The following is a 14911-nucleotide window of genomic DNA, read 5'->3' on the forward strand; positions in this document are numbered from 1 at the left end:
CTGGACATCAGTTTTACATGTACATATATCCCTGTTTGCAGCTTCCTTCTTCCTTCCTTCTTCCCCTTCTAATTATTTCTCTTCTCTGCTAGAACCTCACACACTTCCATACCACATTTCTGGATTCCAACCAGTGGTGGATTCCTATCAATACAATAGGTGACTTTGCACCAGTAGCAGCAACCAGATTATGCAATTTGTGCACAACTGTTCCGGTGCTGGTCCATCAAGCGGCACCATTTTTTTTCTTCATTTTTTTTTGCTTTTTTTGCTTTCTGTGCATGCCTAGGAAGCAAAAAGACACTCATGAGGGGACGCTCGTGCATGTGACATTTCAGTGCCTTTTTGCTTTCTGTGCATGCACAGAAGCAAATTGTGCAAGGGGAACATGCACGGGCATGTACACAGGTGCACACAAATGAATAAAAAAGGTACATGCATGTGCTTCAGTCTCAGCACATGTGCAGGAAGCTGAAGGACGTGTGTGTGCATACGTGCATGTACATGCTCCCCGACACTGGAGCATTCTATTGGGCTGCAAATGGCTGCCCTTAATTGGGTATGCTTAATTGTGCGCAGTACTGCAGCTCTGCCACACGAGTGCACACTTGAGCAAAATTTTGCTTCCTGTACCTGTGCAGGTAGCAAAGTCTTGCAGGGGACGCCTGTGCGGAAGCAAAAAACCTCACCGAAACATGCCAGAGCTGCAGAGCTGCATGCAGTTAGACGCATCAGTAGGAACCCACTACTGTTACTGTCGACCTCTCCCCATTTCTAGGAGGTCTGTAAGAGGCATGCATAAATGCACCACTGTGCTTACCATCCCTGTTCTACTGTCCTTTTGTTTTCTTTTATCATTCCTTTTAATTATGTTATGTTCATACAAACTGCTACTATCCTATACATGTTTTGCAAATAAATAAAATAATCATCATAATATTATTTTTAAAAAAGCAGGCCTGGGTTTTTAAACTGCAGAACTTCACAGCCACCTGTGGCTGAGGCATTAGCAACAGCACTTGTGTGGAGTCACAGCCTGTAGCTAAGACACAATTAAGGGTTTCTGTGTAGAATCACAATTCTGCCAAATCTGAACATGGCCAGTGACTATGCTTGGAAATACATGAACAGTTCTGGTGGGGCAGCAAGAAGGAGGAAGGAGACTGCTGCTCCACCGGACTATGGCAAAAACATAAAAATATAGGGGATTTTTGTACTTAGTTCAGCGGTCTATTTCACAATCTCGGAAGGGTGAGCACTCCCTGTTCAAGAAGATCCCTATGCCCTGCTTCTTTGTGGCATTTTTTGACTACTTTTCGCCATGGAGATATTGTAGATCAATCAGCTGGGGCTCAGAATATGGCAACTGCTATTTAGAACAAAGCTGCCTGCTGCCTGCTGCCTGTCGCACTTCTAAGAAGACATTTATGTTTATTTATTTATGGTTTTGTATGTGCATGTGTATCTTTTTTTTTTAAAATATATTTTTATTGATTTTTATAAATGTGGTTACATAAAGACAAACATAAAACAGTGCACAGTGCATGTGTCCATCACCTAACCGACAAAAAAACCCCATCACCACCACCACCCATTACAAGGGGTTCAGAATTTACTAGTTTATATATATATATATATATATATATATATATATATATATATATATATATATATATATATATATATATATATATTTCCTTGGCTCTACTTTGCATTTGTTATTACTAGAAGAGTGATTGCAGTTTATTTTTCACATTTACATCACAGATTCTACTCAACATATAACCTTTCACCTTATTCCATTGTACCATCAGCTTTTCCAGTTTGTTTTCATCAAAGTTGTTTAATTTTATTTCCATAATTTCAAAATGTATGTGATCCACCATGTACCAGTACCAATTCTGTAATGTCCATTTTATAGACACTTTCCAACCCAATACCACTACTGCTTGAGCACTTTCCAATGCTGCGTTTTTTATTTCTTTAAAATCTCCTAGTTCTCTTTGTTTAATTAAAATCACTATTTCTTTTGTAATTATCCAATTAATATTTAACATTTTATTAATTTCATTCTGCACTTCCTTCCAAAATGTCTGAATTTCTACACACTCCCAGAACATATGCATAAAAATTCCCTTCTTTTGGCAACCATGCCAACAATTACCTTTCTCTTTCCCCTGGAAGTGTGCAAGTTGTGCTGGTGTATAATACCATTTGTGTTAGATTTTCCTTCTCATCTCTTTAATTCTTGTATTTTTAATCTTATGTATATTTTCTACTATTTCTTTCATTTCACTTTCATCTATTTGTAAATCATTTTGCCAGCATCTTGTCAAACTTTTTATTACTTCCTCTTCCACTTGCAATAACATTCTGTATATATTGCTAGCTTGAGCTTTTGTATCATTAATCTTTTCTTTTATTATTTTTTCTAAACAATTTTCTTCTCGCAAGAAAGCTTCTTTATTCTCACTTTTATTTAAATATTTACTTATTGCATTAATCTGCAGCCATTTCTGTTGACCGAGCCACCATTCCAACTGAGTTCTACTAACTCTCCCATCCTTCTCATATAATTGTTCAATTCTCATTATCCCTTTGCTATTTAATACTTTTATAATTCTAGTTAAGTTAACATCATTACCTGTATTCAATACGTGTAACGTTGATAATTTTGAATTTCTAGTTCCACATTTCCCCTGCCATTTAGACCATATTTCTAAACCTGCTTTCAGCAGGTCGGTTAAGTTATTGATTTCTATTTTACTCAATTTTTTAAATAATAACTCCTTATTATTTATATTATTAATTTCCTTTTCCAACTTCACCCACTTCTTTCCCCCCCCATAGCTGTAATTCCATTAATCTTTCTATTTGAAATGCTTCTCTATATAATTCTAAGCACGGGCTACCCTACCACCCCTCTTTCTCGTGGGCAAACAGCCATTTTTTTCTTATTCTAGGCCTTTTGTTTCCTTCAATCCAAAAATTTAATTTACTATCCCATTCTCTCAATTTTGCACCAGGAAAGGTACCTGGTAAAACCTGAAATAAATACATCATTTTTGGTATTATCATCATTTTAAGGGCTCTAATCTTGGCAATTCTTCTCAACCTTTTTTCCCTCCAATTTTTAATCTGCTTTTGAAGTCTCTTCCATATTAAATTATAGTTAACCGTCGCAATTTTAATAGGATTCTTAAACAACCAAACTCCTAAATATTTCATTTTTTTACATCCTAGTTTCAATCCTGACCCTTTTTGTATTTCGATTTGCTCTTTAGGGCCTGTATTTAGACAAATTATCTCTGATTTCTCTATATTAACCTTAAGTCCCGATTGGTCTTTGAATTCCTGGAGTAAGATCATTATTCTTTTCATCATTTCAATTGGGGTTTCAGTCAATACTATAGCATCATCTGCAAAAAGATTTAATTTTAATTCAAGTTTTCCTATTTGGTAACCTCTCCACTCCTTGTCATTTCTAATTTTATTTGCTAAGACCTCAATTGCCAATGCAAATAACATTGGGGATAGTGGACAACCCTGCTTAGTTCCATTCTGAATTTTAACCTTCTCTGTTCTGTTGCCATTTACTCTAATATAAGCTATATTATCCTTCAGCGGTCTATTTCACAATCTCGGAAGGGTGAGCACTCCCTGTTCAAGAAGATCCCTATGCCCTGCTTCTTTGTGGCATTTTTTGACTACTTTTCGCCATGGAGATATTGTAGATCGATCAGCTGGGGCTCAGAATATGGCAACCGCTATTTAGAACAAAGCTGCCTGCTGCCTGTCGCACTTCTAAGAAGACATGAGGTCAAGAGAGCGAGGATAAAAACTGAGAACTGAGCTAGACAGCTGGATTTTAGCCACTGAGTCAGACAGTCCTGGGATGCTGTGGCACCGAATGGTGGGGGTGCCTGACATCGGAGGGACTATTGGACTGGGGGTTGATGCATGAAGCCGGAGCAGCGAGTGCCGAAGGAAAAGACTGTGGCAAAAGAGGAAGAGAGGCCGATGCCGATGCCGGGGGGAATATAATAAGCTGCACCGAGGCTGTCTGGAACCTATGAGGAGTCTATGCAGAGCCACGGACAATGCGGAGCATGGAGAGGTGGAGATGTTGCCTGGGAAGAACAGCAGACATTGGTGGGCGACTGGGACGACTGGTAGGAGCCAGGGGAGACACAAAGACAGAGGAGTCTGAGGTAATAACAATCAAACCATAGGGACATGATCTGGGAGTGCTGGTCGATGGCAGCGGCCGGCACCACAGTGGTTATTTCACCAGAGACTTGGACACTTGGACATTCACACTGAACTCTTTCAGAACTTAATTGACTCAGAATCTGGCGCCATCTTTCTGTTGACTGCTTAAAGAATTGCCGACTAACTGTCTTTTTCCCTATATTTCACATTTTTTATTTTGTTCTTTAACAATTCAACAATTTAGTATCTATAGTTTTTTATACTTATTTAGTAATTTATAGTGCTAATTGTTGACAGATAGTTTTAATGTTTTTTACTGTTAATTTATTAGGGGGGTTGGTGATGGATGTCTGTGATTATTGGAATGATCGGGATTATATTTACCGTATGGATGATTAGGGAATGAATGGATACAGTATGGATGAGATTATAGCTTACCTGGGGACAGGGAGGCAAGGGGGTTGGGGGAACCTATCCCTGGGTGGTAGAGGGCTGGGGAGAAGCAGATATGACAGGAGCCATGGGGCAAGCCATTCTGGAGGAAGAAGGAAACACTGCTTGAAAGCAATCCCTTGTTCCAGCACCATGAGCTCATCTCGGGGTACTGATGACGAGTGTAATCTGGGCCCTGGGCTCAAGCTGCTGCTACTCAATGCCAGGTCGGTGGTTAACAAGGCTCTCCTCATCCAGGACTTCTGGAGGAGGAGGCCGACTTGGTATGTATGACTGAAACTTGGCTGGGACCAGAGGGAGAAGTTCCTCTCTCTGAAGCTTGCCCAGCCAAGTTTCAAGTATGGCATCAGCTGTGACCCCAGGGAATGGGGGAGGAGTGGCTATTATAGCGAAGGAGACTTTTTGCCTATGTAGACTTGTTGCTCCCAAGATTGCGGGTTGTGAGTCCTTCTTTGTGAAGTTGGACCTAGGGGTTGAGGTGGGCTTGTTGCTCACGTACCTGCCTGCCAGCTGCATGTCAACAGCCCTGCCTGTGCTGCTTGAGGAGGTAGCCGGGTTGGCGGTAGAATACCCCAGACCTATCATCTTGGGGAACTTTAATCTACCATCACTTGGTGAATCCTCTGGACTGGCGCAGGAGTTTATAGCCACCATGACAGCCATGGACCTGACTCAAGTAGTACAAGGCCCAACTCATGAGGGGGGGGGGACATGCACCTGACATGATATTTCTCTCGGAGCAATTGAACAATGGTCTGAGACTAAGGGGCTTAGATGTTTTGCCTTTGTCATGGTCAGACCGTTTTCTACTATGGCTTGACTTCAAGGCTCTAATCGTCCCCTGTAGGGAGGTGGAACTGACTAGGTGGTTCTGCCCCGGGTGCCTGATGGACCCTGAGGGCTTTCAGAGGGCGCTTCGGGTTTTACCAGATTCACTCATGCACAGTTTGGCAGAGTTCCTTGCCGTGGCCTGGAACAAGGCTGCGACAGAGGCTCTTGATTGGATTGCGCCATTGTAACTTCTCTGTAACACTAGACCCCAGAGAGCCCCTTGGTTCACAGATGAAGTCCAGGAGTTGAAACGCCAGAACAGAAGTCAAATCTGAGTCTGATCAAACACTTGTAAGAGCTCACATTAAGACTTACAAAGTTGCACTCAAGGTGGCAAGATGTGCATATCATGCCGCCTTGATTGCATCAGTGGAATCCCGCTCAACCACTCTGTTTAGGGTGACCCATTCCCTCCTTAATCAGGGGTGGGTGGGGAGCCCTTGCTGAGCACTGCCGAGGAATTTAACTTGTTTTTCGCTGATAAAGTCGCTCAAACTCGGACAAGCCTTGACTCTGATTGGATCGCAGTGTCGGCTGACAACAATTCAATCGAGGTGACTAGGACCCGTCCTTGTCTACCTTTCTGGGAGGAGTTTGACCTGGTGACACCTGATGAAGTGGACAAGGCCATTGGAGCTGTGAGTTCCGCCACCTGTTTACTGGATCCGTGTCCCTCTTGGCTGGTTTCAGCCAGCAGAGAGGTGACACAGAGCTGGATCCAGGAGATTGTCAATGCTCCTTTGAGGGGGGTCCTTCCCAGTGGGACCCAGGGGAAGAGCCTTCTCTGTGGTGGCCCCGGTCCTCTGGAATAAACTCCCCCCGGAGATTGGGACTGCCCCCACCCACCTTGTTTTTCGCAAACTTCTGAAAACCCACCTATGTCACCAGGCATGGGGAAATTGACATACTCCTAGCTGTTCCATCTATGCATGGTTTGTCTGGACTGTATGATTGTTTTTTATAAGGGTTTTTAAAATTGTTTTTTAATATTTGATTTGTATTTCATGTATTATTTGTTGTGAGATGCTCCAACTCCTTGAAAGGGGGGGGGCATACAAATCTAATTAATTAATTAATTAACACCCACTCTGCAGCCACATGCGTGAGTTCATTTTCTGCAGAACATCTTCAATGGGTTAGTTTGAATTTGTATCATGGCAAATTTTGGTTAGTTCATTATGACTTTGTAGCGTGTTCATTGGTTATGTTATTACGGGCTGGAGTATAAATGAGCTGTCATGTAGCTCAGGCTCCTCAGTTCTGTGTATTGCTTGTACTAGTTGTTTTCCATGTCCGACTTCAATAAAACCGCAGTTAATTACCTTACCGTGTCTCTAACTTAATAATTCCCCTCAAACTTACTGGCTTTAAGCCAAGTTTCACCTAGGCTACATTGAAATTCATTTTGTTAGATAGGGCCCAATGATCAAGTCTCTCAAGATCTTTTTGGATCTTGAGCTTGTCTTATGGTGGCTTGGCTATTCCTGCCACCCTAGTTTTATTCTCTTGTTCCCTTTTATTTTCTTATCTTTCTAATAGATGGAGCATAATATTAGATAGGTAGGTAGGTAGGTAGGTAGGCAGACAGACAGACAGACAGACAGACAGACAGATGAGACCAGTGACACGCTACCATTCTTGGTGCCAACCGGAATGGGGCCAGGAGCACACGCACATGGGAGCATACATGTTACGGCATTCAGCTTCTATGCATGCAGAAGAATCATGCATGAGGACATGTGATTTCTGGCTTTTTGCTTCCCCAAATGCACAGAAGCAAAAAAGCTGAAAACTGCAAAAAGCAGGTAAGTAATCCCTCATTCACGGCCGTGCTTCCACTTCTCACATCAGTCCTGCCCCTTGGAGCCCGGCTTCCCTGCCCAGCTCATGGCAGGACAAGGGGAGGGGAAATGAAGCCGGGGCACTTGCGGCAGGACTGGTGCAGGGAGATGAAATGAACCCGGGGCACTTGTGGCAGGACGGGCGTGAGGAGAGGAAACAAAGCTGGGGCACTCAGGGCAGGACAGGTGCAGGGAGAGGAAATGAAGCTGGGGCGCTCAGGACAGGATGGGCATGAGGAGAAGAAATGAAGCCAGGACGCTCCCTGTGCAGGGAGATGAAACAAAGCTAGGGTGCTAGTGGCAGGACAGATGCGTGGAGAGGAAATGAAGATGGGCTGCAAGCGGCAGGACGGGCATAGGAAGGGGAAATGAAGCCGGGCTGCAAGCAACAGGACGGGTGTGGGGAGGGGAAACTGGGCTGCAAGCAGCCCAACTTCTCTTCCCCACACCCGTCTTGCTGCTTGCGACCTGGCTTCTCCGCCCAGCGCCTTCCCTGTCGCTAGCTTTACCTTTCTCTCTGGTGCATGAATATGGAGTGGGGTGGAAGATGGCATTAAGCATGGTGAGAAGGCCGTTCAACCCCGAACTCCAGATGCATGGCTTGTTCTGTCCTCTCCACACTGCAGGCATCTGCCTGTGGTGCAGGAGAGCAGAAAGCAAGCCACGCAGCCGGAGCTCGGGCAGGCTGCTGTTGTTGCTGGCCCTAGCTGCCGCTCCAGGCACCGCCACAACATTCGGCTTCTGTGCATGTGCAACAGTCAAAATCTCATGCAGATATCCTAGGGGCAGCATAATTTGGGCAAAAATTGCCAATTTTTTTTACTTCCACGCATGCACAGAAGCAAAAAAAGGTACTTTTTACCGGAATCGGCCAGTTGCATGTGCATGGCACGTGCACACCCAGTGGCAATAGAGCAGGCCTACATGCTTTGTTTCCACTGCTGGAATGGCATTCTTGGCGTTCCGGTTTGTAGCCCAACGCTAGATGAGTAAAATAGGGGAAAAAATCTGTCTACCAAAATTCATCTGGCTAGCATCCTTAGTCTGGTCAGCTTCAGCACATTATTTTATCCCCTGGTTAGGGCTGGAAAAACATTATTCACCTAGAGTACCAATGAAAGAACATGCAAGGTTAGAGCTGGGAAGATCATTAGCATCTAGTTAGGGCTGAATAAAAGCTTTGAAAAAGAAGCTACATTCAGAGTATAAGACACATCTATGTTTTCAATCTCTTTTTAGGGACCAAAAATGTGCATCTTATACTCCAAAAAATACGGTACAGAGATAGATAGAGAGAGAGAGAGAGAGAGACAGAGAGAGACAGACAGACAGACAGACAGACAGACAGAGACACACACACAGAGAGAGACAGAGATAACTTGATATATATTACACAGAGAGAGAGAGAGACACACACACACACACACACACACAAAATAGCTCTTTGGGAAATGAGCCATTTCTGGCCTCCAGAGGGCCTTGAAAGGGAAGGCCATTTTTGCTCTCCCCAGGCTCCCAGAAATGCTCTGAAGACTGGGAAGAGCAAACAGAGCAAAAAAAAATGTTCAACTGGAAATTCACAAATGGAACTGGCCTCCAGGGAGTGGGGAAGGCTATTTTTGTCCTCCCCAGGCTCTGAAGTTTGGGGAGAGCAAAAAATAGGCCTTCCCCGGCCCTCTAGAGGCTAAAAATAGGCTGTTTCCTGACTCCTAGTGTTGTAAATATTCCTGGTCAGTTGGAGGATGATGAAGAGCTTGAGGACTCTGATACAGGTAGTCTTTATGAATTAGTGGTAGGCCCTTGGTTACAGGTATTAGAACAGGTGGGAGGCCAGCCACAGGATGTTGCTATGAGTCCAGAATCTAGCGAGGAAGAGACAGACATTTGCTGGGTTAATCCTCAATTCAGAAGGGTCCAAAAACGCAAGGAACAGGTGTTAGGAAAAAGATATTAAGGGGAGGAATGGGTTAAATACTGGAGTGATGTATTTGGCACATCAGGGGGCCAGTGGGGAAGAAGGGCGGAGTTTCAATGTTGTAGTTCCCCAATGAAACTTGTTTCAGTTTGGCTCCAGAGCGAGTAAGTTTATTCTGGTTATTTTGCAGTCATTCCTGCTGTTTTTGAATCATGCTGTAAGTATATAAATCTTGGGAGACGGAGGAGGATTGAAGGAATGCATGTGGAATGTAATTAAGAGAGATAAAGGGAGAAAGGAATGTGCCAGTCTGTATTGCATTTTGAATATGGAAGTGAAGAGAATAAAAATGGAGTTTCTTTGTTTATGAAATACTGCATTCAGTAAGCGTTATTTGTAATAATTAAAGTTCTTCCAGAAACTAGAACACCTAGTAGGCCCAGAAGGCCCAAAAATTAGTTGGCTGGTGCACACATGCGAACCATACCCAGTGAAGGGCTACCAAATCTTTTACTACCACACTGTGGGTGTGGCTTATTGAGGACACCCTGCATTTTCTTTCAACATCTTTCAGTTCAAATTGGAGGTTCTGAGGTAGAGCTCCATTTTCGCTACTCCACAGCGTCTCCCCTCCCAATCCGGGCAATAGCCCACCCCTGGTCATAACTTAGCTCGCATGCCCACCAATATAGCTCTATATGACACTTGTGGCACACGTGCCATAGATTCACCATCACAGTCCTAAAAGATATTATTACTGTGAATTAAGATATATGCTTTTGTATGTATCTTGATGCAAGCATAACTAAGACAGATCTTTACATTTTCAAACTTCTGACTCATGAAGAATCATTTTCTTGGCACAGAAGATTACAGACACTACAGGCATGGTTCCTATAGAATCGGTGTTCTTAAAATCACCTCACTTGGAGGGAAGAGAGAAAAATTGAGACAAAGTTTAGATGCTACAATGTTGATAGCATACTATTAGTTAGACTATGATAGAACTGCATTCAATAAATACATTCCATTTTTATACCTGTTCTACTGTTATACTTTTGAGAATATTTTTGTTTTAAAAAAATAAATCATTAAGTACAAATACCTTAATGAAATCAAACAGTGAACTTTCACTTCACTTTACTTTTAAAGTGGCACCATTAGACATGGCAATCATTTGGTTATTATCATACCAAGACCTTTATTAACTGAAATAAAGTTCCTCAAAACTAGTGTGAATTTGCAATACTGATGCAAAGTATCTTGCTATTCAGAAATCAGTTTAAAAAAATATTGTACTTTAAAAGTGGATTGGAATTATAAGCCTATGATATTTGCAGAAAGCAACAAATGAAAAATGGAACTCTTTCTTTTTACTAAAAGTATCTGTTCCTTTAATGAATGCATCAGAAATTATTTTCTTTAGTAACATTTTGATTTCTCTTCTTAACTTACCATTTTGAGAAGAGCAGCATGGCCAGAGAAGAAAAGTGGCAACCAGGAGCTGCCAGCCCTTCATAGCTCTTCAGGCAATGTGTGAACCACCAAACCTCAGTTTAGAGGTTTGGCTTTATCAGCTGATTTCTCCCATCTCTTCCTCTTTTTGTGCTTGTTTGTTTGTTGTCAAAGAAACCAGGAGGAGGTAGTATTACTGGAATAAGAATATGATCTTGACAGGTAACAAACGACTCCACAAGAATTTTGTGAATAAACAAATTGAGCAATAGTTTAGTTTTTCAGACAGTCCTTCCATCTCTTCAGAAGGAAAAATAACCACTTTAATAAATTATGAGTCTTCCCTAAATCTTCACTAGCAGCAGCTAATAGCAAACCGGAAGTCCGGTAGTTTCCTCATTCTTAAGGTCTTAACACTGTATTTTTATTGCAACCCATCCAGAATCCATCAAGTGAGATGGACAGTGTTGAAATTTGATTAAAAATTACATTTGAAATCTATTTTGCATTTATGATGTCAATAATAGGAATCAAGTGTTGCAGATATCCAATACTTATCTTAACTAATTCTGGAGTTTTACAAACTTCAGCCAAATATAGTTAATCATTATCCAATCATATCAGGGAGACTGTTTATCTTAGTACCGGTCCCCCCCCCCCCAAATTCTGCAGAACTAGGGTTAGGTTGTATAAATATCCAGAAGGTCAAAATAGTATCAACTTCCAAGAAATAGAAGAACAAAGGAAATTAAAAAAGATGTTGCCTCCTTATCAGAATTATACAATATCTACCTTTCCCTTCTTACTTAGGTTGGTATAAGAAGTATTCTTTTCTGCCAATTCTATCTATTCTTTCTGAAGATAACAATATGTATATTATCTATTAAATGTAGTTTGAATTGAGTCAACAAGATCTCATCATCTTTTTCCTTTGTTGTAAACAGTGTTTCTCCTTCCCAGCAATTACAGAACAGAGGAACTGGCCAAGGCTGCAGTCAAATAAGAGGAGCCTGAGACCAGGCCTAGAAAGTAGTTTGAGAAAAGTATCTACAGTATAGGGATTCTCAGTCATCATGGTTGTCCCAAAGTGCTTTTCCAAAAGGCAACTGGACTTTCCCTTGAAAACATTTTGCTCCACATCCAAGAAGCTTCTTCAATTGTAAGTGAATGGTGGGGAATGGAAACATTTATATTCTTTGTAAACATTTTGTCATTATCACTCTGAGGTTTGGTTGCTAGCTCTTTTTCTGGCACCTTATAGTGCCAATTTCTACTTTCTGCAGCGTTAATATCTGTTGTGGTTGGCTCTGGCCCAGCTCCTGCCCCAGGGAATATGGAAGTGGATGCAGGGGAACTGTCAACATGTCCTAGGCCTGGTTTGTTGCTGGCAGAGGCAGATAGTGCAGTTTCCTCGGATGAAGAAGAAGGTGGGAGTGACTTGGAAGAGGGGGGCTTGGCACACAGCCTAGGAAGCCAATCTTCATTATCTTCGGTCGCTTCGGATGAGGAAGTCTTGGACCCACGCAGGCACAGAGTTATGCATAGAAAAGACCAATTGAGGACATATTACAGGAGATAAGAGAGACCACCTGTGTTTGGGTGGGGCTCCAGTAATTAGAGCTGCTGATACAAATAGCAGCATGTGGGCTTGGCCGTTGTGGAAGATTATCTGATTGCAGTTCTTCAGGATTGTGCCTCCCTGTTTCTGAACTTTGTTTGTGGATTTTTCATGCCTTTGAAACTAAAGCAGAGTAAAGTATGTGTGTGTGTTTCACTTCATTGGAAGAAGGAGGGCTGTGACTTTTCTCCACAGCTACTAGCTAAGTACTGATTAAGGGACTTGTACAGCCTACAAGGTTGTTTTGGGGAAGAGTGCTCTTTGCAATACAAAAAGGGTGCTTTGTTTCTTTTGAATTTTGTGATAAAGCACATTGTTTTGAACTTTCAAACGTGTGTGTGTGTTTGAAATTTGTACCCTTGAATTTTCGGGAGGCTTCTACCAGAGAGCCCAGCAGAACAATATCTATATTACATTGAATGTGCATGTTCATGGCTCAGAATTGGAAATAAGTTATTAGTGAAGATCGGCTTGTAGTCTGTTGATTGAAGATGAACTAAGCCAGCCATCAGTGTTTTATTTCTACAAAACTTAATTCTCACAGGCTTATGAAGGGTATAGGCATGTCGTTGATAAGTCCTTCATTCCTGAAAAAGGGAATTCACCCTACCGTAACTCCCCTCCCACAAATTTTTTTAGACCATTAAATATAGAAACATAGAATATAGAAATATAGACTATTTTAATTTTTCATTCTACCAAAACAACACTGAAAATTAATTGCATATTTCTTTTAACATTTGATTTAATTGGTAATTCAGAATTCATAGGACATAACTAGAACATCAGAAAGTACCCCTATATTCCAAATCAAGTAAAATCTTCAAAAGATTTGCAACTACTGCGATTACCATTGGCTCATAAAAAATTGTGAACTTTTTGTTGCAATGGTAATGTTGTGGTTGGCTCTGGCCCAGCTCCTGCCCCAGGGAATGTGGAGGTGGATGCATGTCCTAGGCCTGTTTTGTTGCCGACAGAGTCAGGTAGTGCAGTTTCCTCGGACGAAGAAGAAGGTGGGGGTGACTTAGAAGAGGGGGGCTTGGCACACAACCCAGGAAGCCAATCTCCATTATCTTCGGTCGATTCGGATGACGAAGTGTTAGACCCACGCAGGCGCAGAATTATGGATCAAAGAGACCAATTGAGGAAATATTACAGGAGATAAGAGAGGCCACTTGTGTTTGGGTGGTGCTCCAGTAATTAGAGCTGCTGATATAAATAGCAACGTGCTAGTTTGTCTGTTGTGGAATATTATCTGATTGTTGTTTCTTCAGGACCGTGCCTTGCTGTTTCCAGACTTTGTTTGTTGATTTTTCATGACTTTGAAACCAAAGCAAAGCAAAGTGTGTGTGTCTCACTTCGTGGGAGAAGGAGGGCTGTGACGTTTCTTCACAGCTGCTAGTTAAGTACTTAAGGACTGATTAAGGGGATTGTACAGCCTACAATATTGTTTTGGGACGAGTGCTCTTTGCAATACAAAAAGGGTGCTTTGTTTCTTTTGAATTTTGTGATAAAGAACTTTGTTTTTGAATTTTCAAGTGTGTGTGTGTCTGAAATTTATATCCTTGAATTTTCAGAAGACTCATACCATAGAGCCGGGCAGAACAGGTAATAGCAAACAAATCAAGCAGTAGTGCGACTTTTCAGGCAGTCCTTCCAATACTTCTTCAGAAGAAAAAAACTCCACTTTCATTCCAGTGTTGAGCAATTCTGAGCTTTTCCAAAGTCTTCAGTAGCAGTCGCTAACAAGAAAATTATTATATATGACTTTTATGAAAAATTCTTGGCAATGGAAACCATTTTCTCATTCTTCCATGTCTTAAAACTGTATTTTTATTTTATTGTAAATCACCCAGAGTGAAAGGGCTGTGAAAAGGGCACTGTAGAAATTCAATGATAAATAAATAAAATTTGATATGTCATATCTATTTTATATTGATATCAATATTTATAGAAATCTTGAGTATGTAAATATCCAGTTTTTTTCTTAAATTATTCTGGAGTTTTACAACTTCAGAAACATTTAATTAAACATTAGAGAATTATATCAGGGAAACTGTACAATTTGTTACCTCTTGTTTTTTCACCAAATACCTCAGATCTAGGATTAGTTTGTACTTCAACAAATATCTAGAAGGTCAAAATACTATCAACTCCCAAGAAGAGATGTTACTTACTTATTAGAAGGATACAATATATATTCTTCTTTTATTAACAAGGAAAATTCCATTTTACAAGGAAAAATGTGATTTTACATTTTATTTCATTTTTTCCTGTTTTGTCTTTTAGAGAAAATATTTGCATATATTTCTTATATTCAAAAGTCTCATTTTTGTAGGTATACAAAAACTCTTTGCTGCAAATTCCATTTAGCTATGAAGAAAACAATATGTGTTATCTTTCTCATCCAACTTGAATTGAATCAAAAAGATCCAGTATTTTTTTTCTTAAATGTAAACTACAGGTCCCCAACCCCCACTCAATGGACTGGCATGGGCCATAATAGCCAGAGAACAGTATGAAGAATGGGCAGATTTTTCTGAAAGTTGTCAGTGGAATTCCTCCTCAGATCTAGCCTCTTCTACG

The 14911-nt window shown here is 41.2% G+C and overlaps 1 protein-coding gene across 3 annotated transcripts in view; it reads right to left on the minus strand.

The window, feature by feature from the left end:
- LOC139164353 (complement factor H-like) overlaps positions 1-11022 on the minus strand; it is a 54678-nt gene extending 43656 nt beyond the window's left edge. Inside the window, exon 1 of one of the 3 annotated variants that reach the window (XM_070746368.1) lies at positions 10708-11022. In XM_070746368.1, the coding sequence (XP_070602469.1) occupies positions 10708-10771 (64 nt within the window). In that variant the 5' untranslated portion in view covers positions 10772-11022. The remainder of the gene's footprint in view (positions 1-10707) is intronic. The other 2 variants (XM_070746366.1, XM_070746367.1) reach the window with 2 other exon arrangements.
- Between the last annotated feature and the right edge of the window lie 3889 nt (positions 11023-14911).

The sequence above is a fragment of the Erythrolamprus reginae genome, chromosome 3, assembly GCF_031021105.1.
Source record: "Erythrolamprus reginae isolate rEryReg1 chromosome 3, rEryReg1.hap1, whole genome shotgun sequence".
NCBI classification, from domain to species: domain Eukaryota; kingdom Metazoa; phylum Chordata; class Lepidosauria; order Squamata; family Dipsadidae; genus Erythrolamprus; species Erythrolamprus reginae.